At 38.3% G+C, this 24,890-nt stretch overlaps 1 protein-coding gene across 1 annotated transcript in view; it reads right to left on the bottom strand.

Annotated features, from left to right (window-relative positions):
* PREX2 (phosphatidylinositol-3,4,5-trisphosphate dependent Rac exchange factor 2) overlaps positions 1-24,890 on the bottom strand; it is a 285,562-nt gene that overhangs the window by 23,963 nt on the left and 236,709 nt on the right. Inside the window, exons 36-37 of the mRNA XM_032421606.1 lie at positions 16,344-16,410; positions 15,906-16,096 (exon numbers count right to left, since the gene is read on the bottom strand). Of these exons, the coding sequence (XP_032277497.1) occupies positions 15,906-16,096; positions 16,344-16,410 (258 nt within the window). The remainder of the gene's footprint in view (positions 1-15,905; positions 16,097-16,343; positions 16,411-24,890) is intronic.

Below are 24,890 nucleotides of genomic sequence, written 5' to 3'. Positions count from 1 at the left end.
TATCATTTCTTTTTAGAAAAATAGGATATATGGGAAGCAGATACCCACATCTAAAAGCATGCGTGGGGGTCTCCTGAGTTTAAGGGACCATATGTCAAACAACAGTTTTGACCAGTTCTGCAAATGGAGGCATTAGACATGACCCCTTAACCATCTATATAAACTGCTTAACTATTGAAATTCATCTGAATCATTTGCATCAATGTGAAGGTTAATTTGATTTTGTACGAGATAAATATAAAGTGAAGCAAATATTTCACAGTTCTGAAATCAGTGAGTTTTGTCCCGATGCAGAATTCTACATAATAATTGGAGTCTGATTTTATTACCTCTGGACTTCCAACTGTACTGCCTCATTTTCACCATCCTTTATAACTCTGATGCTGCTGTTAGTCATGGAAACAAGAGGGAGAACATTCCGTTAGGGCAAATGCATCCCTCAGAGTCTCTATAGAAGAATATCCTGAGGAACCTATTATTTTGATCATATTCTTCACACGAGTTATATGTCTCATTATGGTTACAGGTGTGTACATTTAGAGCCTTACAGGTTGACATTTTTAAAACATGAAATAATTTCCCCCTTTTCTATAGGAGTCTTCTTTTTTCTCCTTTAATTAAAAGCCAGACCCATTATACTTGTGCAAGTGACTGTCACAAACAAGTTATTAGGACTCTAATCAGCTGTGGTTCTCCGAGATACTCTACTAAGCTGATTACCTGGGCTGCATTCGAGTTTTGCAGAGAAATAATGACTATTTCAATCTCCAGAGAATGAAGCAGGTGGAGTAAACTGAAACAAAGCAGCTACTACTGCTCTTTGCACACTCACAGAAGCTTTTTATGACAGATGGAAGGCTCTGGTGATCTCCTGATTTTATGCACTCCACGGCATCATCTGAACTTCTGTCCTGAGTAGCCTAAAGCAGATTAGTTTCAACAATCTTTGAACTAAAGATACATTTCTCCTTGTTGGAAAAATATAAATGATTCTGTTCAGTTTCCAACTGTCTTTACTTCTTTGTGCTTTCCTCATGCTCCTGCCTTATTCACCTATAATAAAACAAGCAGCTGTGGGAAAATAACTGAGTTACAGATTCTCCATTGATAGTGGCCCTCATAAGAAAGTACTTAGAAGAAGTAAGATGGAGAAATTATCTAATTCCTTAAAGTTTTCTTGTGAAATGGTATTTTTAGTATCTTCAATGTTCCCATTTTTACAAAACCTTCCCAGAGTGAGTGTGGTCAAGATTAAAATCACTGCTTTCCTAAAATCTGTGTCTAGTTGTTTATGATTTACCCACTGTTTCACCTCCAGACTGAGAAATGTTATAAGCCCCCAGGCCGTCAAACTAAACTCATCCATTATAACAGATGAATATATTGTGCAGTTCCCCATGTTAACATATCTAAGTCTAGTACCATTCATGCTAATTTAATTTCCTATTTCTTACTATGTCATAAATCTCTCCTCTCTAGGTGCACCGCTAATATCTCTTTTGGTACAACCTCACTCTGACTCTCCTAGTCTTGCCTCTTCCTACTGTTATCACACCATCACAAAGGTGATCACCTAAAAATGCAGATGAAAGGGCCTCCCAGGTGGCTCAGCGTCAGACTCTTTTTTTTTTTTTTTTAAGATTTTATTTATTTGACAGAGAGAGAGAGACAGCGAGAGAGGGAACACAAGCAGGGGGAATAGGAGAGGGAGAAGCAGGCTTCCCGCTGAGCAAGGAGTCCGATGCGGGGCTCGATTCCAGGACCCTGGGATTATGACCTGAGCTGAAAGCAGATGCTTAACGACTGAGCCACCCAGGTGCCCCTCAGCGTCAGATTCCTGATTTCAGCTCAGGTCATGATCTTAGGGTCCCGAAATCGAGCCCTGCATTGGGCTCTGCCCTCAGCTCGGAGTCTGCTTGAAATTCTCTCTCTCCCCCTCTCTCTCTTTGCCCTCCCCTCACTCGCCTGTCTCCCTCTCTCGCTAAATAAATAAATAAATAAATAAATAAATAAATAAAATCTTGAAAAAAATGCAGATGAAAATGCAAACATTCAAATGGCTTCCCACTTCTTAACACGCAATACAAAATGTTCACAATATGGTGCCTGGTTTTCCTCCTTCATTCTTCCACTCTACTGTGTACAGTTCTCTGAAATCACCTCTTGTTCTCACGTGCTGCTCCCTCACGGACATGATCTCAGAATGCTTGATCTGCGTCACACATCACACCTCTTATCATGCCATAGCATACTTGTGTGAAAGGTGTAGGACTAAAGAACACAGGCATTGCAGGTAAACTTCCCGAGTTGGAGCTTGGATTTGCTAAAACTGTGTGAACTTGGGCAAGTTACTTAAGCTCCTGAAACTCTGTTTCCTCGTCTCTGAGTTTCATGATATATGCACCTCAGAGTGTTGTTTCCAGGATTACATGAAATAATCCATATCTAGTACTTAACACAGGGTATAGCATGTAGTATATTCTTAACAAATATCAGCAATGTTCGTTAATATTACTACCACTAGCACCATTGGTAGGCTGGACTGGTATCTGAACCAACAGTTGCCTTCCTAGACCCGACATACTTTCCAGGACTCCGTAAGCGTTCCATATACACTTACTGAAAAAAAAAATTACATGAATTCTTAATGTGTGGCAACGTATTACATGTATACTCCTCAAAGGTAAGAGTCATTTCTTTATACTCTGCATTTGTTCAATGCATTGTATGTATTTGTTCAAGAAGTGTTCACTGCTCAAATAAACCTGATGAAGTAATAAATGCTATATAGGGACAATAAGTATTAGTAAAAACATAATCACAGATTCCCTTATGGCTTATAAATAGCATATGGCTTTTCTTTCATGAGCAATGGCTTTCACTTTCCTTTCTCTGGGTTTAACCACTGCTTGTACCATGTCTTTTGATTAACAACTCTGGATGAGTTTTGGTAGTACTTGGAAAATATATAACATAGTATATGCGACTCATTATTCTTATATTAATTCATTAATTGTTTTTTAAATTTTTTAAAAAGATTTTATTTATTTGTCAGAGGCAGAGAAAGAGAGCGCACAAGCAGGGGGAGCGGCAGGCAGAGGGAGAAGCAGACTCCCCACTGAGCAAGGAGCCTGATGCAGGAATCAATCCCAGGACCCTGGGATCATGACCTGAGCCGAAGGCAGACGTTTAACTGACTGAGCCACCCAGGTGTCCTGAATTCATTAATTATTAATTACTCTCATCAAAACTGTCCAGTTATCATTTATCAATATTTTCTGGGTTCAGAAGAAAACATTTGAAACCCTAACAGAATCAGTTCTTTCACACTGTGAACATGACATGTTATATATTCTTTCTCTCTATTGTACTTTGAAACTTACAAATCTATTCCTTGAGTCATTTCATATAGAAAGCCAATCCTCTGACCATCTTTTTCCAATTGTCATCACTAAAGAGAACCTGCGCTCCATAGTATGGCTGTCTGGTTTCCAAGATGGTTCTTTTGTCAAGAACTTTTTTTTTTTTTTTTAGATTTTATTTATTTGAGAGAGAGAGAGAGAGAGACAGAGAAGCTGCACAGGGAGCCCAATGTGGGACTTGATCCCAGGACCCTGGGATCATGACCTGAGCCGAAGGCAGACACTTAACTGACTGAGCCACCCAGGCGCCCAAGACCTCAGACTGTAAGTGCAGTGACACCAAGCACTCTCTCACCTCCCTGGTTTGGCATAGCACGGTACATGCCACACAGTGGTGCTCCATGGTTCCTGTTCCCCTCAATGAATGAATGAAGAAACAAGTGCTAGCACCTGATTCTTTTCAAGTCCTAAATATTTGTCTCTATTCTAATACATATTCTTGGTTTTTGACACCAGGAAAGAAAACTTCCTGTCCTTGAATTCAAGGGGATCCTGTTCTACTGCTCTTGAATGATTTTCTACAAGCTACCTAAGGAGGATTCTAAAAATAAGCATTATCTAATAGGGCCCAGTGTTTTGTGTATTCTATTTCTTACAGATCAGAAGAGTTAACTCTTGTATTTTTCATACTCCTCTTTCATGTGGTGACTGATTACTGTGACTTTTTTTCTAGCTCTGTTGAGATATAATTGACATATAAGATTCTGCAAGGTGTATAACAGGTTCATTTGATACACTTATATGTTCAAAATGATTACCACAGTAGGGTTTGCTAACACCTGCATCACATCACAAAATTAACCACTTCTTTTTTGTGGTGAGAATATCTAAGATCTACTTTGAAACTACTGTGATTTTTTAAATAGTTCTTACAAGAACTCCTTTATTTTGGTAGGTATGATCTAATTATTTTAAACAGATGCATTTCATATTTCTACTTCTGTAATGAGAAGTTGGATTCACTATTAGAAACACAGAGTAAGAAAGACTCAGCGTTCACTATTGCCAGATCTTGCAGTATACACTTTCACATATATTGCTCATTTATTCCTTATGCCATCAGAAAGAAATCATTATTTCCACTTCATCAATAAAGTCTCCGAGAGAGGGGCGCCTGGGTGGTGGCTCAGTCGTTATGCGTCTGCCTTCGGCTCAGGTCATGATCCCAGGGTCCTGGGATCGAGCCCCACATCGGGCTCTCTGCTCAGCGGGAAGTCTGCTTCTCTCTCTCCCACTCTCCCTGCTTGTGTTCCTGCTCTCACTCTCTCTCTCTCTGTCAAATAAATAAATAAAATAAAATAAAAAATTTTTTTAAATTTAAAAAGTCTCAGAGAGACCAGATGATATAATCACGGTCACACAGCGAGAAAGTAACAGGATTCAAAACCAGTTTTCTGATTCAAAAGCCAGGGCTCTTTCCATCATACCAAAATCACATCATGTGGATTACTGCATTTAGAAAATTCCAGCTCCCCACATCCACAATTCAACAATCACAATCTCAGTCTCAGCATTTATACTTTAAATGCATTGTTTTGGTAGAGATTAATTCAGCCAGCCCAAACCACTTCACTATGAGTGTACATCCCATCATACGAAAATACATTCATGATTAAAAAGGATTTAGATTTGAATCATGCTACGTAAAGATATCGATTGTACAGCAATCAAGTAGGAAAAAGAAATTGAAGGGAGACTGCGTGCCTTCTCTACTACAGATTTGCATTTTTCTATATAAGACGCACTGTTCTGTGTGAAGCATGTTCATTCCCGCAGTGATCTCATTTATTCTGGCTTCTAATTACTTTTAAGTACTGAGCACAGAGCGCCAATGTGAAAAGTCTATTGACAACTGGAATGAAGCACCTGAATGAAGAAACTAATTGTTTAATGTTGTTTCTTTTCCCCGCTCCCTTTTATTACCTTAGACCGAGGAAGAATTGTACACCTGAGGGCTAATGCAGTACGTTAAATACTGCTCAGTCCCCAGACACACACAAAGTCTCTGCAAAATTAATATGGAAAGGCCTGCTGTTGTCCTATTGATCTTTTCCACCTTGGTCACCCTTAGCCAAGTGTTTGTGACAAATGGAAAGCTTGAGAAAATTGCCACAAGTCTACAGGGGTTTCTAAAACCTAATGCCTATGTCCTTGCTCCCCTGGAACAGAGAAGGCACTTTTTCAAATGAAACACGTAAATACGTTCACGTGAAAAACGGACAAACAGGTATTTGTTTTCAGCAATAAAGAATTCACTCATCTGATACACACACGTCTAATAAAATATTAAATATTTACATTCTCCCTATAAGAAAATGTGAGTGACAGTCTAACAATAGTTGCAATCAAAAAGCCTGTAATCGCTCAGGCAAGTGTCCAGTAGATTTTATAGAAATAACCTCTGGATGTCTATTGATGCTTTCAAGATTATTGTTTGACTCTGGTCAAACAGACAGTACTGATGAAATTTTCCCACGACCATTCTGGGTTCCTAGGTGTCACAGTCCGAGAGAGCTGAAAGCCAAGGGGTTAATGAGCATTTGAAAAGAAGGCAGAGAGATGGCAGGCAGAGAGGGACACTGTGCAAAACAACTGAACAGAATGCAGAAGTGATGGGTAACAGCTGGAGCGAGATCCTGGCAGCAGAAGCACAGCCAAATTGAATACTCCACAAACTCCATATATCTTAAGGCAAAAAAGCAATCGAGTTTAAGGGGCACATTTTCAGCACTGCACAGGGAATTAGCCATGAAAGTCCCATTATCTTTAATTGCAACTTTCAGTACATTGTCTGAAAGTCCTCAGTATATATCTTTCAGCCTAGGCTTAAGAATCAACTGCCAGGCAAAATATTCCACATCCTTCATTCCTTTCCAGTCAAGCCCATTAAGGTGTGTTTTTCTCTGACATGGTTTTTCATTGCTGAGGTTAGCGCAGAGGCGATCACGGGGATGGCTAATGAGCACTTAGGCACATGAGAGTGTATTTGCTATGCTAAAAATGTGTATGAATATGAAACATCTGTGTGTGAGTTAGGACCTTAATTACCATAGCCACCAGGTTTGAATCTGCATTTCTGCATTTTAGATTTTTCAGCCTGGACTCTTTCACCAAATTATTTCATTTCTGTTTTGTTTTGCGGGATTTAACTGCATAGCTTGGGTACCTTTCCCAGCTGCCCAAAGTTCTTCAACACTACCTCTCTATGCCCCTTTTCTCTACATTGCTGCCTGCCTTTTGTCCTTGCTCCGCAGGTTCTTTGATGACACCAACACTTAAAGGTGTCCGGCATGTGATTTTCATCTGTCTCCCCAATTCTTTGATGCTTTACCATATAATGTTTTCTCTTTGACCTGTTTACTCATGTCACTGAATAGAGCTTTGTTTCAGTAATTTTCATACCTTTCTAGGGGATCCTTCCTTCAGTGTTTTATTCTGAGACTCCTCCCTGGTTGTTCCTCTTAATCAGGGCTCACAGAGGATGGGGCGGTGGAGAACCAGGGAATATTAACATGCCATATGCGTTCCCTGGTGATCATTTCTCAATGTCCATGGTTGGCAGCTGATTATTCTTTTCTCACACCTCTGTGCCTTTTCCTGGAATATCTCTTCCCTGTTCCTAACACCTGATGTATATTCCCAGAAAATGCTTAGTAATGTTTAAACCAGCTCAAATATATCTCTGTGAAGCCTTTTCTGACATGGTCCCCTTCTCCAATCTCCCTGTACTCATACATACTCCCTGTACTCAAGAATCACCCCACCTGTTTTTTTCATAGCCTCTTTGCTATGTGTGTGTATGTATATACCCATTTACATTATACCCAGTTATGCATATATATACCTTTAGTCCTTGCTGACTACGAATCTGTCAAAGGACATCCCCATGTAAGACACCAAGGACATCTAAACTCAACACATCCCTCTCCACCATGCCTCCAAACAGAAATGCATATTTTCCCCGTGGCAGCCCCATTCCCCACCACCTTCCCAAGCTGGACAGCAGGAATCATCAAAATCTCTCCCTCTCCCCCTTTCCTCGATTTCTCACTGATCATCTAGTTCTGTTACTTGCGTTTCATACCATTCACATCTTCCCTTTCCCTTCCACCCTCCGCCAATGCCTCAATTTGGGACCTCCTCATCTCTTCCTGTACTACTGTGAAATCCAAGCTATCTCCCTACCTCCATCCACATCCCATCACAGATCATGACAGTCATCTTAAAAAAAAAAAAAAAAAAAAAAATCTAGGGCACCTGGGTGGCTCAGCCAGTTAAGCGGCTGTTTTCAGCTCAGGTCATGATCCCGGAGTCCCGGGATGGAGTCCCGAATCGGGCTCCCTGCTCAGCGGGGAGTCTGCTTCTCCCTCTGCCCCTCCCCCACCGCTCACGTGCTCTCCCAAAGTTGAATAGATAAAATCTTTTTAAAAATTTAATCAGATTATTCTTTTGCTGAAAACCCTTCATTGGCTTCCTGGGGCCCCCGGGAGGGAGTCCCAAATCCTTAACCTAGCAGTCAGGGCCTTACATTCTTCTGGCACTTCACTGCCCAGAGTAGTAAACTCTTTACTGTGACCGCCCCCGTAGTATGCTGTTTCACATCTCAGCGCTGTATTTTCATCCCATTCCCTTCCACTGAGCCATCCTTCATTTCCTTCACCTGCTAATTATGAGTCATGCTTTAAAACAGGGGTTACCTTAAACCTTCCTGCTTAACAGGATTTCAATCTCAAGCCTCTGTATTCCTCCAGACAATGTTAGGTGACCTACTACCAATTTAAGATTAACATCGAGGCAGAAATTGCCACTTCCTCCTGTCAACTTTCTCCAAGCCACCTGCTCTCCTGCTCCAGGTTCATATAGAGGAAGAGATACCCATATTTCTTCCCTCCTCTGGAGGATAGAAATTTTGGCTTATGACATTTATTACAGTGGTTATAAAATCACTAACCTTGAAGCCCTCAGGAACACATCCCAGAAAGTGACTGGCATTTTATTTTGCTTTAAATATAATTTTGCAGGTTTAGGAAAAACAATAACTTCAGCTTATTTAAAATAAATTTTGAAGAATCATGCCCTCTTCAACAATTTGTATAGTAGATTCTGTATTTATCACTTTTAAATAGCTAAATAAAATAAAATTTAGTAACACAAATACTTAAATTTTACTACGATGCTCAAAGAGTAAAATTGGGTTTGGCAAATACTGATGAAATTTAACTAATAATTATGTATTTAGATTATTTTTATCGGGGTGCCTGGCTGGCTCAGTCAGTAGAGCATGTGACGCTGGATCTTAGGGTTGTGAGTTCAAGCCCTGCACTGGGCATAGAGCTTATATTAAAAAAAAATTTAAAAAGAACCCCACTCTTCTAGATTATTTTTACCAAGATATGTTTAATGTATTATGATTACTGAGACTTTCCCAATTTTAATGATGGAAGGTAATCATATATAAGCTCTTGTTTTTTTATATACCATAATTAAGGTTGGTCAGGCCAATATCACGTGGTAACTGGAGGTCAGAACTAGAAATCACTGCCGTAAGTCACTCTCATAATTATTGTCTTATTCTTCTTTCACAGTAATCTAACTTGAAGAAAACAATGGACACTTTAAAATTACAGTATAATTTAATATACTAATTTATTAAGGTTCATTTCAATTGCAAAGAAAAATCTACAAAACTTATATGCAAATTTGACCCACCTCTATGGTAAAGAATTTTTATAAAAGATAATGAAAGAAAAAGAATGAAACTTCTATCATATTGAAAATATTTGATTTCTTATAATTTTAAGAGAAAATACCTATATTATTTAGCTGGTTTTTAAAATTAGGATAAATTGTGGAACTTTATTTGCCTATTTTACAATTCAGCATAATTTGAAATTCTGGCTTTACTTTTCTTCCCCCACCCCCCCAGTTTTTGAGGTTTAATAGACAATTAAAAATGTATATGTTCAAGGTATATAATTTGATAAAATATATGCACATACATTATGAAATATTCATCCAGTCAAGTTGATCAACATACCCATCACCCCCCACAGTTACCATTTTCTTTTTCTTCTTTTTTTTCGGTGGTGAAAACACTTAAGATCTACCCTCCTAGGAAATGTCCAAGTATACAAAACAGTATGGTCACCTACAGTCACACTGTTGTATATTAGATCCCCAGAACTTATTCTTCTTGCATAATTGAAACTTTGTATCCCTTGACCAAAATCTCCTCATTTTCTTCTCCTACCTGCCTATGGTAACCACCATTCTATCCTCTGCTCTTGTGAGTTTGGCAGGGTATTAAGATTTATACTTATATCCTATCACGAGTAGAATATATTTTGTCTTTCTCCCAGAGCTCCATTTTAATAGAATTTTATTTTTTCTCTTCTAAAGATTAGAGAACAATTTTATATTTCTTTTTTTGTTTGTTTTGATACATTAATGATTTTATTAGATTTCAAACAAATGGGAACAGTTGCATTGATATAATCAAAATTTAACTGTTAAAGAAAAATAATCATAACTGCAGCTGTATTTAATGGCAATTTTAAATGTCATTTCTGTTATTGCTACCACTACCCTTATATAAAAGTAGTGTTTTAGACTAATGTGCTTCAGAGTCCTACAGAGCATAATTTTAGAACTTTTTGTTGGGAATGTACAGGATCCTGAGATCATGAGCTAGCAGAAATGTTTCTTTCTAGAGATTTAAAATTCAGTATTTCCACTCATCTTGTTATTGAATCTCTCAAGTCATTTTTGAACAAAAGATAAATGGGTATATTTGAAACCTACACTTGCTTATTATGGTATTTTTTTTTCTGTCCCGTAGCTAGAATCTAAGGTACAGATGGAAATTTCCAGAGTAAATCTACTCATCTTACTTGATGTTTTCACCCCATTATGGATAAAGATGCAGTTTTATCATCTGCCCTATTAGGACTCTGATTACCTAAGTCAGGTTACCTTGAGTGCCCCACTTTTATAAGATTCTGCATTCCTTAAGTTAGGCCTATTTGTCAATTTGTCCTTTGATGTCATGGTTATGACAGAATAAAATATTGCTAAGAAAGTCCTTCAAAGTTCAAACAAAAGTGGTTTCTAAAATTGCTAATTGATAATTACCTGAAAAAGTTTTTTTTTTAAATTGTTTACATGTTCATCTTCATCTGAAATAAAAACTGTTCAATGAACCACACTAGTAATACAGATTTCTCTTCAGTTGTTTTTATATTTTAATTCCTGGATTTCATTTTCCTAACAAATGCTTATAATCATACTTTGGGTCCTATACTATGGTCACAAGATGGATTATATAAGTGCTTGTCAGGGAAGGGGAAGAGAGGGAAGAGAGGGCTGACTTTGAAGATTCAAGCACCATTGGTAATACTGTCAAATGTGAAAATATGTCTCAATTTCCACATAACCAATGAAGGAATGCATCTTGGGAATAGACCCCTCTTAAGTTAGAAGCTTCACATATATGTGGCCTTTGAGTTCCTAAAACTTTATATATGTTAAAACTAATTTCTACAATGTATTTAAAAAAAAAGAATTCTAACACCATAATACAGCAATGGTAGCTAGTTTGATGTTTATCAATATGTTTTTAAATAATGAGAACAGGGAGGCCTTGCCACAGACTGTTTCCTTCTCACACCTGGGCAGGGTTCTCATCAGAAGACAAGACACTGACTAATGCTAGGTGCTGGTGAATCCCGGATTCAGTGAACCCCGCCTGGCTACTGCTCACAACCCCCACTGGAGGAGTGAACGGGAGGTATGTTACTTATAAATGCAGGCCATTGTTTCCTGGAAGAGATTTTATCCTCACAACAAAGCATGAAGATAAAACGTAATTTATGTGTATAGATCTCCAAGGGTTGGGTTCAAAGACATCACAGGGCGAGTTAAGACACGAGGCCCGTGCGTGCATCACGCACCTTCCTGCGAGTCCGTACCGAGGTTCTGACATCACTGAAAACCAATTATTAAAAGATACTGAGAGTATGTGGACAAAAACTCTTTGGAACAAGTCCTTAGAGGCAAAACCTGTGATCCCAGATTTACTGCCCTCACTAGAAATTTCTTTGACATATCCTTTCAGGTAGCCTCTGGAAAATTCCACCCACTTGTTCCTACTGGCGAAGGAAGCAGAAGCTAATGTAGTGGGAAGAAAACGACATCTTTGTTTCTGGACACAGAAAGACTCATGATTCAGGTTTTATAACATTTGCAGTATACTGATTTATACTGGTTAAAGAAAAACAGTTGGCTATTAAGCTGGGGTGGGAATAAAGAACTACAACAAAATGAAATACCACGTTGAATGGAAGGATGCTGCAGTCTGAAATAAAACGGAAATTTAGAATCCCTGTTTGTATGCTTTTGGATTGCCTGCAACAAATAGCTGGCAGGAGTACAAGAGAGAACTTGAAAAGCCACGGGCCGATTCACTACTTTAAAAATGTTCAATTTGGCAAGAACCAATTCTGTCTATAAAGCAGGTATATAGAGAGTCTATGGCATAAATCTTTGTCGAAAAGGAAATGCAAAAAAACCATTCAATTCCAATATTTGTATTTGTTTATCAAAGAAGTATAAACTAAAGCACTAGTGACATATCAGTGTACATCTAGGAGAGAAGCACAATAGATAAATGGATTCAAATAGCCTCTGCAGACCAAGAAAAGATGAAAGTGCTACACAACTATGTAACCTTCTGGTTGTGTTGTATGTGAGGAAGAGCCTTTCGAGAACCTGAACAATATATATTATTGACCACAGAGGTTTAAACTCCTTGACACAGTAATTCTACCTGGAGGATACTTTTGTTTTTCTTTTAACTTAATGGAAAATAAAACTGAAATCTGAACAGCCACATAATGAAACCAGCCTCTCTGCAGGCATTATGGGCGATGGACCAGGAAGATAAACCACTGAAGTGATCATTTAGTAAACTATGGCATAGCAACTGGTTGGATTAACTCTGTAACAAATAAAAGTGATAATGAGAAATTCTATGTGTACATCTGGAAAATACAGATAGAGTTGTTATGAGCATAAAGCAGATTGTTGAACTGTATTTACTAATAAAACTATGTTCAATTGTGCGTTGTTTGATGGAAGTTGCAAGAGATGACACAAAATGAACATGAAAGAAGGCATGTCAGGATAGGAAATTATAAAACGTTCCATTTGTTAAACTACCTCTAAGATCAAGTTTATATTGTTTAAAAGGCAAAAACCTGTTTTTAAGAAGAGACAGTCCTATTCTTGCACCATCCAATAGCAATGAAGATAACTGACGTAAGTGAATAGTTAAGAGAGTGTGGGCAGGGAAGTTCATCAGCAGAATTGTAATACACACAAAGGATTTCCCTAGGGAAAAGAATTTAATAAAAACAAAGCCAGGCTAAATGTTATGAGAAGATTTTAATAATTCACCCTGAATTCTATTCCTGCTAATCTCGCATTCACTGTTGTATGTAGCTCTGCCATCTAATTCAGGTTGGCATTAAAACATCTAGACATTAATGCTAATTAAATCTGCCTTTTCATTCTGAAAAACCACATTCTTCTCTTTAATATCAAACATATGCAGAATCAGTCAATACTCTAAAAACATTTTATATTCTCTTGTTATTTTGCAAATAAAATCAGAAAAGGCAGGAAACTGACTAATGTGGATCCCATATTACTGACCATTTCTCATCTTGATTTTAAAAGTAAATGGTAAAAATAGTTTGTGCAATATTTATTCTGATTCACGTTGTGAACTTCTCCCCTTTGTCAGAACCTGAAGGTAAGCCTCCATGTTTAATGTTGAGTGCAGGTGTGGATCTACTTGGGTTTCTCTCTAGCTGTCTGAATTATAATTACGAAGAATTATTTTAAGAACAGTCTTTATGTGAGATTTCTAAATCCAATATAAATTAGCACATTTTATTGTCATGAAAAATGTAAACATAGCCTTCACTGAGAGATTAAAAGATAATGTTAAACTCCCATTTTATTCTGTGTAATAGAAAAATAAATCTGTACCATTTTCAAATAGCATTAACTTTAAATTCAGCATTTGCCATGGAGTATTTGTGCCTATACCTCAGTAAATGTCTCTGAAATGAACTAACTAAAGCTACATTTATTTTAAATAGTAGAAATGGAAAAAGTCAAACTACTTTGAAATTTCAATGTTACTTGCGGTCCTAACACACAAATCAACGAATATGGTAATTATAAAACAGCTGTGAGACATCAATCTATTTCTCCCAGGTAACATTAGTCAGATTCTAAAATTGCTCATGGGCTAGCAGAGAGACTAACTGGGACAACCTGGTCATGGTTCTAGGATTAAATGCAGATTTAACTGCATTAACTTCCAGTAAATTAATGTGGAGGTAAGAGGGTATGCTTTTAGTTTCAAAGTCCGGAAGTGTCCCCTTTCTGATTACAGCGTATCCAGTCCTCAGACAACTATGATCTTGCACCGGGGTAAGATAAGAACACCAATAATCAAGGAAATGACACTCGGAGAGGCCACAATGGCCTCGATGCAGTTCCTTGAGCTCCCACGTGAGCTCCCACATTTGCACTGCTGCTCCCTAGGACCGAATGCTCTTTCTCTGAGATATTTGCATAAATCACTCCTTCATTTCATACAAGTCTCTGATGAAATCCCTTGCTGGATGGTGCTACCCCTTCTTCCCATCCTGTCACCTTCAAACCCCCTGACTTCTGTTCTTTTTTCTATTTATTCCATCTACCACATTACATATGTATTTGTTTACACTATCATCTGTTACCCCCAATACAATGCACACTATTTAAGAAGAGGGACTTTAATTTTTCAATGCTGTATCTCCAGCAACTAGAGCAGGGCTGGCACATAATTGGTGCTCAATGCATATTTACGGAGTGAATGAATAATGAATACATAAATGAGTGAATGAATAAGTGGGAACAGAAGGAGTGAACATGAGTTGATCAGAAGGGAGAGATCACTTCTCTGCTAGTAAACAAATTATGAAATAATATTTTATTCATTTGGTTGCAGATATTTTCAATTAAGCTTATTACAGCTTGCAATAGAGCACAGAGTACACAGCCATTAAAATAAAGGAGAAAATTTTGTATATTTTGTCAACCACAAAACATAATGCTCCTTTCAGAGAAATAAGGTCTTGCCATACTTCGTAAGCAAGAACACACTGTGTAGGACTTGAAAACTAGAATTCGGGCATACCAAATTGAAATGGAATTTTACAGATGAGAACCTGCTGCCTTGGATCATTTTTCTCCCACTTTTTACCTCTTCACCCTGACTCATCAAAACCCAGTTCAAACATCACCTTCTTTAGGGAAAGGTCTACCCACCTCAGAGATCTGTTTTCCTTCTGAATCTTGGTTTTTGGCTGTAACTTTCTGAAATCATTTACATTTTCTTGCAGTGGAGGTCTGTTTGTTCTTATTCTGTTATCTCATTATATCTTCTTATTTTTTGTTACCTGTTGTTCATGCTGTCATGCTGTATTTATGCCCCTACATGAACATCACTGCTTTATGATGTTACACGGCCAACAGTCAAACTGTAGTCCTTTGCATAGGTCAAGTACCAAGTAAATCTGACTAAATAATACCACCATCCGCAAAATCTAACTGGCCCAGTTCCAAGAAGAGACTATGATGGGTGACAGGACACTATCTGCCTACTCAGATCACAATGAGGACCAAATTCTGTTTTATTATTTTTACTACATGGTTTCACTTCCTTGTGAAAATGGTGAGGTGGCAGAGGAGGAGCATGTGGTTATGGGGAAGGACTTGACATGGGGTCCTCCACCCCCATTTTGCAGCTGATGCAACCGTATGAGTTCACAAGCCTACCTTGGGTGTCCCAGACTGAGCACAGCTGCCTAAGACAAACCACCTGCACTGGACCCATCTAAGATTTCCCCTTCCATTTTCAAGAACGTATATTGTGTGGGCTCCTGGACTTAATTTTGCCAAAAGTAGAAAGACAGTAGTAACCCCAAGGCAGCGCCTACCTCACAACCAATGGATATAGAAACCCAAACCACCGAAGGTGGAATGTCCACCAAGTGCAGTGAAAAAAGTTTTGTTTAGCTCCTTGACAGCTCCTACCAGACAAGTTCCTACAGTGAATAAAATCGATGTACAAGTTTGTGCCTAAAGTACAAATCTTGTAATATAAATGCAAGGGTGATAAGATTCTGGGCAGATAAGCTACAGTGATTTAAATGTGGGATGGCATTCATTTGTATGAACAAATAGCCACCGAACATAAAACTAAAGCCAGAAAACACCGTGTCACCATGATCTGATTTCCCAAAGCTTATTCCGAATACATCCGAGTCCTCTGAATGCTTCTGGTTACCATTTCCCGTAACCACAATGTAAGGAAGAACCTCCAGATGAAAGTGGGCACAAGAGAGGCAGGCAGGGCAGGCCACATACCTGTGCACGCCGCTGTTGCACATGATGATGTGGCAGGCCCCCAGCCGGTTGCACAGCTCCGAGGACACGGACAGCAGCCCCACCCCGGAGGCACTGCAGGCTGTGTTTGCGCAGGCAGCTGTGCGCTTGGATCTGATAAACGAGGCTACCAGCCGATAAAGTTCATCCAAAGCATTGAGAGGCCTCAGGAGCTGCAGAAAAAAGTGATGAACGTAACGTCCAACATGTTTAGTCAGAGGAAATGCTTTTAGATGGCATACAATTCACTGCTGTTATAATGTTTAATGAAGAGTGTAAAATATTTTCATTGTGGAGGTAATGGAATTGGAGACTACAGATATTTGTAATTACACATTGTCTGAGTACAGCAGCAGAAAAAGTAAATAAGGGAGGTCTGTAAAGGGCAAAGCATCAATAAATGCAATCATCTCTTTTTACCTTATCTACATAGGCAGCTTTGGATGTGGAGTTTGGTGGTGAATTTGACTTGTCCAAGTAGAAGGCCCTGTAAGAATCCAAGGAATAAGTGATCATTTATTGTTAGAAAAATTAAAATGCATGAAGACATGCAAGTTTCGCTGACTTCCTTTTGAAGAAATATGAATAAACAAGTTGGACACTTGGATGGGTGGGAGTGCAAAAAAAAGTCAATAGTCTTCCATTAAGAAAAAATGACTAATGAGGCACCTGGGTGGCTCAGTCAGCTGAGTGTCTGGCTCGATTTCAGCTCAGGTCATGATCTCAGGGTTGTGAGATGGAGCCCCGGCTTCTAGCTCTGCACTCAGCAGGGAGTCTGCTTGAGATTCTCTCTCTCTCTCCCTCTCTCTCTGCCCCTAACCCCCACCCCTGCACACACACACTCTCTCAAATAAATCTTTAAAAAATTTTTTTAAAAATGACTAAAGCCACCACCAGCTCCATTATACACTGTGTGGCCTCAGAGACATTACTTAATTTGTGTATGCCTCAATTTCCTCTTTTGTAATTTGGGGATAACATTAGCTTCCACTTCATAAGCCTGCTAAGAAGATTAAATGAGTTAATGCAAATAAAACCTTTAGAACAGTACATAGCACAGAGTGGGTGCTCATTAATATTTTCAATAATTTATATTATTACAAAAGTTGGAGAAATATATTTTCTTGTGACTACTGGAGAATTATCTAGTTTTCATTTATTCTGCAAGATTATAAAAGTAATACTCAAAAAACTAATTTTAAACAGAGTACTGAGTTGAATTCTTTCATCCACTAAGCTGTGCTCAGACTGGAAGTTAGACCCTCTTAAAGGATACACTTGTTCTTTTTGTCACCAGGATGCAGTGTGGCACCAAGTATTTTAATACATGAAGCTGAATCCTAGTGACATGCAATTATCCAAAGAATATTGCTGAGTTTTGCTTAGCTCTTGGCTCAATACTAAACTGAAATTGTAAGGAACTGACCCATGAAGACAGGATACATTTAAGTTATATTTAATCTACTATCTATTTTTGATGAAGTGAAATTATTTTCAAGATGTGAACACTTAATATCAATGTACCAAAATAAGTTCCATAATATCAAAATGATTGTCAGACAAGATATTGAAATAAAACTGATTAGACTAGTGTTTCGGAGCATCATTTAGAACCTCAAAGTACCATCAGATTATTATCAAATGCATGAGTAGTAGTGGGCAAAATCAGTGAGACAGGACTTTTTGCCCAGAGTCCCCCTCTATGCACACATGGGCACGTGCACACACGTACACTGCTATTCCCGTTAGCACTGTACCTAATAATGATGTTTGCTTTTGTCTTTTTAAGATAAAGTAGCATGGCTTAATCAATTTTTACACTTTAAATAAGGAAAACTTTAAGAGTCACTTCCAAAATGAAAATTAGGCTCATTCTTACTGAGAACTAGCTTATTCATCTCTCAAATACAAACTCAAACAAGAACAAAAATTTAAAAACAGTTCTGCATCCAAAGTTGGTTATTATTCATTATAATTCATTTTGAACTCCTAAAGATTTCCATGTACCATCCTGGTACAAAGGTGGTGCCTCAAAGCTGGAACCCATAGAGATACCTTGACCAGATGTTCCCGTGCCTTTCCTCAAGTGTGCTTGCTAGAAAAATCAATAGGGTAGAAAAGAGAACACAAGTCCATGGAAAATTATTCCCTCAGCCTAAATCCCACAGCTACCTGTTGCTCCTGAGCACATAAAGCTGCCAGGAGTATGAGGACTCCAGTCACCCGAGGCAGTGTTCTGCTCACTGCTCACTCTGGGTTATGGTGGCATAAACCACTCTAAAGTGGAACACCATGAAGTGCCAAGAAAACATAGTTTCATTCAGCTGGTGGAGTCAATATCTACTAAGAGCACTGGACCAAGAGCAAAATCAAAGGTATCTGAGACATTTTTAAATTTTCAAGATTGTCCCCCGTATCAGAAAGAGATAACAATAATCTAAGAGGACTGCTGGTATGAGAAGCGGAAATGAGCCAGACTTGTGTGAGGTACAAAAACATGCAATGGGGCTGGAGTTAGAGTTAGGTTAGAATGAATGGGCACCTGAGAGAGGTCAGAGGGACAGAGTCTGTAGGTAGGGACTTAGAGACCCTGACAAAGACTTTGGGTTTTAACTGGGCTCATTACCAGAAGACTGGCTATTTTATAAACTTCGTTGCTATGCATAAACATTCATGTTCTGAAAGTTCTGAGTGGCTTTCATTTCCATTACACAGGTACATGTGTAGGCTACTACTATGAAAATCCAGGTAGGCACCACCATGCTTTAACAGATCCTGCCTGGCACCTGGCACCTCTGCTTCGCCTTTTAAAGAAATGAAAACATTACAGATACAGATGAGCCCCTTCTTGCTCACCCTTCTCCACTCCCACTCTTGTTCCAAACTCTGCCTCCTCAAGGTAAATACCACCCAGAAGCTGGCATTTACCACTTCCATGCTTTACAAGATCACCTCACACAGTTGGCCCAAGTGGACTGTCAGACTTTGCAAAGAACAGAACAGCTGTGATCATTCTTCCACATCCTTGTTCACATTGATGTTATGAGAATTTCAACCTTTGGTGTTTTTATTTTCAATTTGCATATATTTGTTGGCTATATTTCTTCTTCTTTCCTTGCATGTTTGTATTTCTTTCTTTTGTGTCATCTTAACTTTCTTTACGTAGAAATTAGTTATTACTTTTTATAGCAAGAGTTAAATTTGGTGACATTGAGAAGCTGCTGTTCCTCTTAATTTTTTTTTAAATCCACACATTCTTTCCTCAAAATATTCAGTTTTAAAAGTTGGGTATTCTATTACTATGTTTGCTCAGCATGTCAGTGGTATATGTCGGCATTAAATTCTAGAATCCAAATAACAGGACATTTTCCCCCTCAACACTGTTCTTGGTGTCTGCTCTCAATCTAGTTGCCTTTGCTTTGGGACTAGTCTGTATTTTTTCTTCGACGGGTAAAGATTTTCTTTTTACCCTCAATGTTCTGAAGTTTTACCTCAAAGTGTTTAGGCATTGATTTTATTGTTGTTTATCCAGATAGGTTCTCAGAGTGTCCTTTCAACGTGAGGAGTCTTGTCTTCAATTCTAAAATAATCTCAGCTATTATTTCTTCACATAATCTGATGTTTTCTTTCTCTCTCATTCTTTCTTTCCACTCACACACACTTTTAAAATCTTATTTTCCCATGACTGCATTTTAGGTGATTTCCTAAATAATAGCTTCCAAATGAAAAAAAATCTGTCATTGTCAAGTCTAGAGTTTATACTTTCTACTGGGAATTTTATTTCAATGACTGTCTTTAACTTCCAAGATTTCTGCCTATTCTTATTTCATTTCTACCACTAAAAGGTAAACTCCCTATGAGAATGTAAGCTGTCTATGTAGATGTAGTTTTTATTTACTTGGGTTCATTCCTACATCTCTGGCATGTAACAGTGTGTGGACCATAGTATAATCTTAATAAATATTTGTAAATAAATAAATAATTATATCACTGACTTTTTATTTCAGGATTTTCTACCTTTTTACGGATGGCAATCCTTTGTTTATATTTTGAGCATCCAAAATATGCTCTCCCAGGCTGTTTCAATATTTTAATTTCTTCCAGTAAAATTTATTCTCAATGGTCAAATCCATTGGCTCTTTCCTAGCGTAAGGCTTTCTCATGTGCTTTGGAATTTTGCTTTGCAGGTTCATTTGAAGTCAGAAGATTTTTTATTTAGTTTTATTTAGCTTTTTGATACATCTCCAACCCCCATCTCTCATTATCCTTCTCTTACAAATGATTTTGTGCTCATTTGGTGCCCAGAACCACTCATACATAATCAGTTTCATACTGGTAATTCGAGTATTAAATTATGCTGACATCTGGATTATTACCAGTCACATTAGTGAGCCAGTGAGTGACCTGGTTCAATTCCCAGTTTCCTGGCGGTGCTGCTTTCTTCCTGCCATATAAGCCTTTCCTAACATCAAAAGCTATAGTCTTAAGTAGTGGGCAGCAGGTTTCTCATCCTTGCTCAGAAGCAGACGAGTCCTTCTCTATGTCCTGGCTTCAAACTATAAGGCTGGCTCTGGATCTCCACCTAGTGTAGAACGACTTCAATCTCTTATTAGCCTAGAAGAAATCATACTGGCCCTTCTGTCCACCTCCAGAGGCCTCAGCATAGCTCACAACTCATCACTTGCATTTTCTTTTGATTTGTGGGCCACTGAGATGATAAATCATGAGCTCAGCTGTGACTTTTACATTTTCTGACTTTGTATTTTACCTAGCATTGCTATATGTTTGGAACAAAGGTAGTGCTTCAAAGCCAGAACCCGCAGAGACACCTTGATCAATGTCCTCATGCCTTTCCTCAAGTGTGCTTGGCGGAGAGAGTAAAGCAATGAAAAGAAGTGCGCAAGTTCAGGGACAAATTATTTAGCCTCCCAGGGTCTCAAGTACCTCGTTTTTACAATGTATATTAAAATTGCCTAACGTATATATATAGCATAATGTTGACTATTAATCAAAATAAGTACTCAGTATTGTGGTAAGCCAATAGGACGCATTCAGTAGTCAACAGCAATTACTATTCAAGGACACACAGTGGGAGGCATCCCCTGGAGCATTTTTAAGGCAGAGCAAGGAATAAAAATAAGACTCAAACTTTCTCCTTTCCCCTAAGGCCACCTACAATATTTTCTGTTACATATAAAAAGTGAAAATTAAAGTAGGTACTTGGAATCTACATAATTCCATGATCAGGGCACAAATAGTGGTTCAGGTCTAAAAGGAAAAGAACCTTTCTTTAGGTTAAAGAAGACTGTTGGGTGGCTCAGTCGGGTAAGCATCTGCCTTCAGCTCAGGTCATGATCCCGGAGTCCCGGGATTGAGCCCCACATTGGGCTCCCTGCTCAATGGGGAGTCTGCTTCTCCCTCTGTCCCTCACCCCGCTTGTGCTCTCTCTTTCTCTCAAATAAACAAATAAAATCTTTAAAAAAAAATAAAGAAGACTGTCATTTAAATGGCTTAATCAGGTGTGTTGGTTGTACACACTTCAGCTCTTCTGTACCTTGAATTGTTTGGGAAAGAAAATATCCTGGAGTAGCAGTCCGTAGATCATTTGTATCCCCTACAGAAAGCTTCACTACAGAAACCTCCACTACAGCTGGCCACAATGAACACTCTTCCTACTTTCAGAAACAGACGTTCCTTCAAAAAAAAAAAAAAAGGTGTCACTCGTTCAGCCAGTTCAGAGCAGGAATATGTGGATTTTAATTCATTTAAAACAATCTGGCAGAGGGGAGCCTGGTTCAGTTGGTTAAGCACCTGACTTCACCTCTGGTCATGATCTCAGGGTCCTGAGATGGAGCCCTGTGTCTGGCTTCCTCTCTCCCCCACCCCACTTGTGCTCTCTCAAATAAATAAATAAAATCTAAAAAAATAAAAATGGATTTGGCAGAAGTGTTAAAATTTCCAATGGGGTAAAATCCTTGAAGGGAAAAAAAAAACAGATTTTATGAAGAGAGCCAGTAGAAAAATAACTTTTAAATTTAAAATGTGTAAATGCCCACATCAAGTGAAACCTTATTCAGAAACAATCTAGTCTTTTCCAAATTGCTATACAGCAAAACTAAAATAGAAAAAGCATCTAATGATATAACTGCACCCTTCAAAATACTCTTAGAAGATAAAGGCCTCCTGCAAATACAGAATTAAATGTATTTACTGATCCAGACTTGTACAAATAGTTAATATTTGTCAATCCACGATTAAAGAAAGCAAGAAATCATTATAAAATATATCGATGTGCTGGTGAAGTCTGAGGAGATAACCATGGAATACAGCCACTTTGTTACTCTTAAGAAATTTACATAACCAACACCTATTTTAATTCAACCAATTATTTGTTAGAATTAAAATTTAGACTTGAGATTGCAACTAGTATTAGGTACTCCCCATCAGAAAAGAGTCTGTTCAGCCACCTATTTTACCATCGCTAAGGTTTACAGGTATTCACAGAACTTCAGTATTTTTCAGAATATGACAAACTGTTCACAGGAAATAAATTTCTAATGCACTTCCCTTAATTATGAAAGTCTTACAATGCCCCCTAATCAAAATTTATGAGCAAGTTAATGGCAAAATTGGATTAATGCCCAAACTGACCATAGTTTATTATGCTTCTGAGGTTAGTAAGAATGAAGTCATGGTCCTTTGTCTCATAAAGCAAATCTTATTAAGACCGTTTTGAAAGTGCTGCTACTTTATATAGGCTGGTGAGTAAGTTTCCTTTCATGCTAGCATACATTAGACTTCGTTGTCAACTTTGTAAATTAACTATGCCATATAAAATTGATACATTACGATAATATTTTTTCATTTAGTCCCTGTAGATATGAAAATTTAGGGAATTCAGAGCCGCAAGAAATCCCAGAAACAAAGAATTATTTGGCATTCAAAATTAGATCATGGTAATGAAAATAGGGAATTGATGTCTGCCATGAGAGAAAGAAAATGCATCTGGGGAACACTGAGATTAGTTTATGTAGAGTTATGCAGGTTAATTTACTAATTAAAAAATTAGGAAAGTGCCTTCTCAACTGGGTAAAGAATTAGGATCATAGCTCTATAGGGTCTGGCAGGTACTTCAACGGGTCAGGTTTTCACACAAAGAGAGACAATGCGACAGCTTGATGTAAAATATTTAAACCTATTAATTTTGTCATAAGGGATACCTAGAGGTTAAATCAGTGACAGAAGTGACATTCTTCTCATCTGGCACTTTTCTGACTTTTCTGGGTATGTTGGAGGATATCCAATCCAAGAGAGATTGATTAAAGCGTAAGAGCCACTAGTGCTTTATAAATAAGGAGGAACAACTATAGTATTCAGCTCAGCTCTCTGCTATATCCTTGTTTTTATCTCCAGATCATTGCCTATGAGATCACTATTTATAATAATTTATGAAAATTTCTTACTTGGCCAGACTCCTCTATACTTCTCGTAACACCATGTCCTATCCCCAAATATTCTAAACTGTATAAGGTAGCTTTTGGATTTTAGCAGTTACTCTGCATTTCAAAAAATGAACTGTAACAGTGTTTGTTCAATTATGGACATTAGTCATTGGTATGGTTGGGTATATCATTATTACAATGGCATGGCAGTTGACTATGGCTGTGACTGGGTGTCTGATGAGAATTACTGTTAAGCTGCATTGCCCTACCATAGCACTTAAATTGGAAAAAAATTCTACAGAAAATATTACTGAAAGACATTGATTTCTTGTATACAGGAAAATCACCAGACAGGTTCAACCTGTACCCCTATACGGGTAAAAAAATACATGATGAGTAAGTAGGTGGGAAAATGTTAATTTGTACCTCTATCCTAGCCCTACCGACCTTCCATGGCCACAAGCATTAGCCCTGACTTTTCCGGAATGTGTTTTACTAAAAGTTACATGAAGAGAAGTCCTGAATAATGAGATAAACTTGGATTTGCTTGGATAAATCTGTCTTCTGGCTTGTCAAAAATGGAGCAGCCAAGGTTACAGTCCTTATAGAGCTGTCTGTATCAATGAACAACTCCATTTCTACTTGAGTGTTGGGGAAAAAATTCCTGGAAGGCTAACGAAGCAATCTGCGTGACCACACAGGGCAAGACTTTCCCATATAAAAAAGGACTTCTCTGAGCCTTCTCTGGTGCCCTGGAAACAGAATTACGGTGTCAGAGGTAGTGGGGCTATGCCCCGTTGCTCTTTACTGCTGTTGATACCCTCCTATCACTCTTTTCCTTTGATAACCTTCAATCAGTGACTTCACTGTATTAAAATCCAACTGTCTGCTTTCCAAACCCTCTTAACTGCATTCTGATTTTTGCTCCTCCTTTCATGAGTCTGCGAGGGTGATATTTCTTTCTTTCTTTTTTTTTTTAAAGATTTATTTATTTGACAGAGAGAGACACAGCGAGAGAGGGAACACAGCAGGGGGAGTGGGAGAGGGAGAAGCAGGCTTCCCGCCGAACAGGGAGCCCGATGTGGGGCTCGATCCCAGGTCCCTGGGACCATGGCCTGAGCCGAAGGCAGACGCTTCATGACTGAGCCACCCAGGCGCCCCGTGATATTTCTTTCTCACATCTGCAACATACATAGATCACCACAGACTTAAAATGCTTCCAATAGTGACACCATACTCTGCTACTACAGAGCACAATCTCTGGAAATGGAGAGAAAAAGTCAATCCCCAAAAAAGAAAGCCTTTCCGAGAATAAAGTTTAACTATATTAAAAACAAAACATCTCATTACACCCAGGAAAAACAGTAGAGTCAAGTAATATTTCTATTTTTAAACTAAGTCTATTTAAGTTGACAATTATGTCTCTAGAAAGTTTGGCATCTTCATATTAAAGGATAATTTTTAGATTTAAAATCGTAAGTCTTTTAAGGTTTAAAGCTATAAAAGGCTCAACTGACATGAGGTT

Source organism: Phoca vitulina, unplaced genomic scaffold (assembly GCF_004348235.1).
Source record: "Phoca vitulina isolate PV1807 unplaced genomic scaffold, GSC_HSeal_1.0 scaffold25, whole genome shotgun sequence".
Taxonomy (NCBI): Eukaryota; Metazoa; Chordata; class Mammalia; order Carnivora; family Phocidae; genus Phoca; species Phoca vitulina.
Note: the sequence above shows the minus strand (reverse complement) of the source record. Positions and strands in the feature narration are given on the sequence as shown.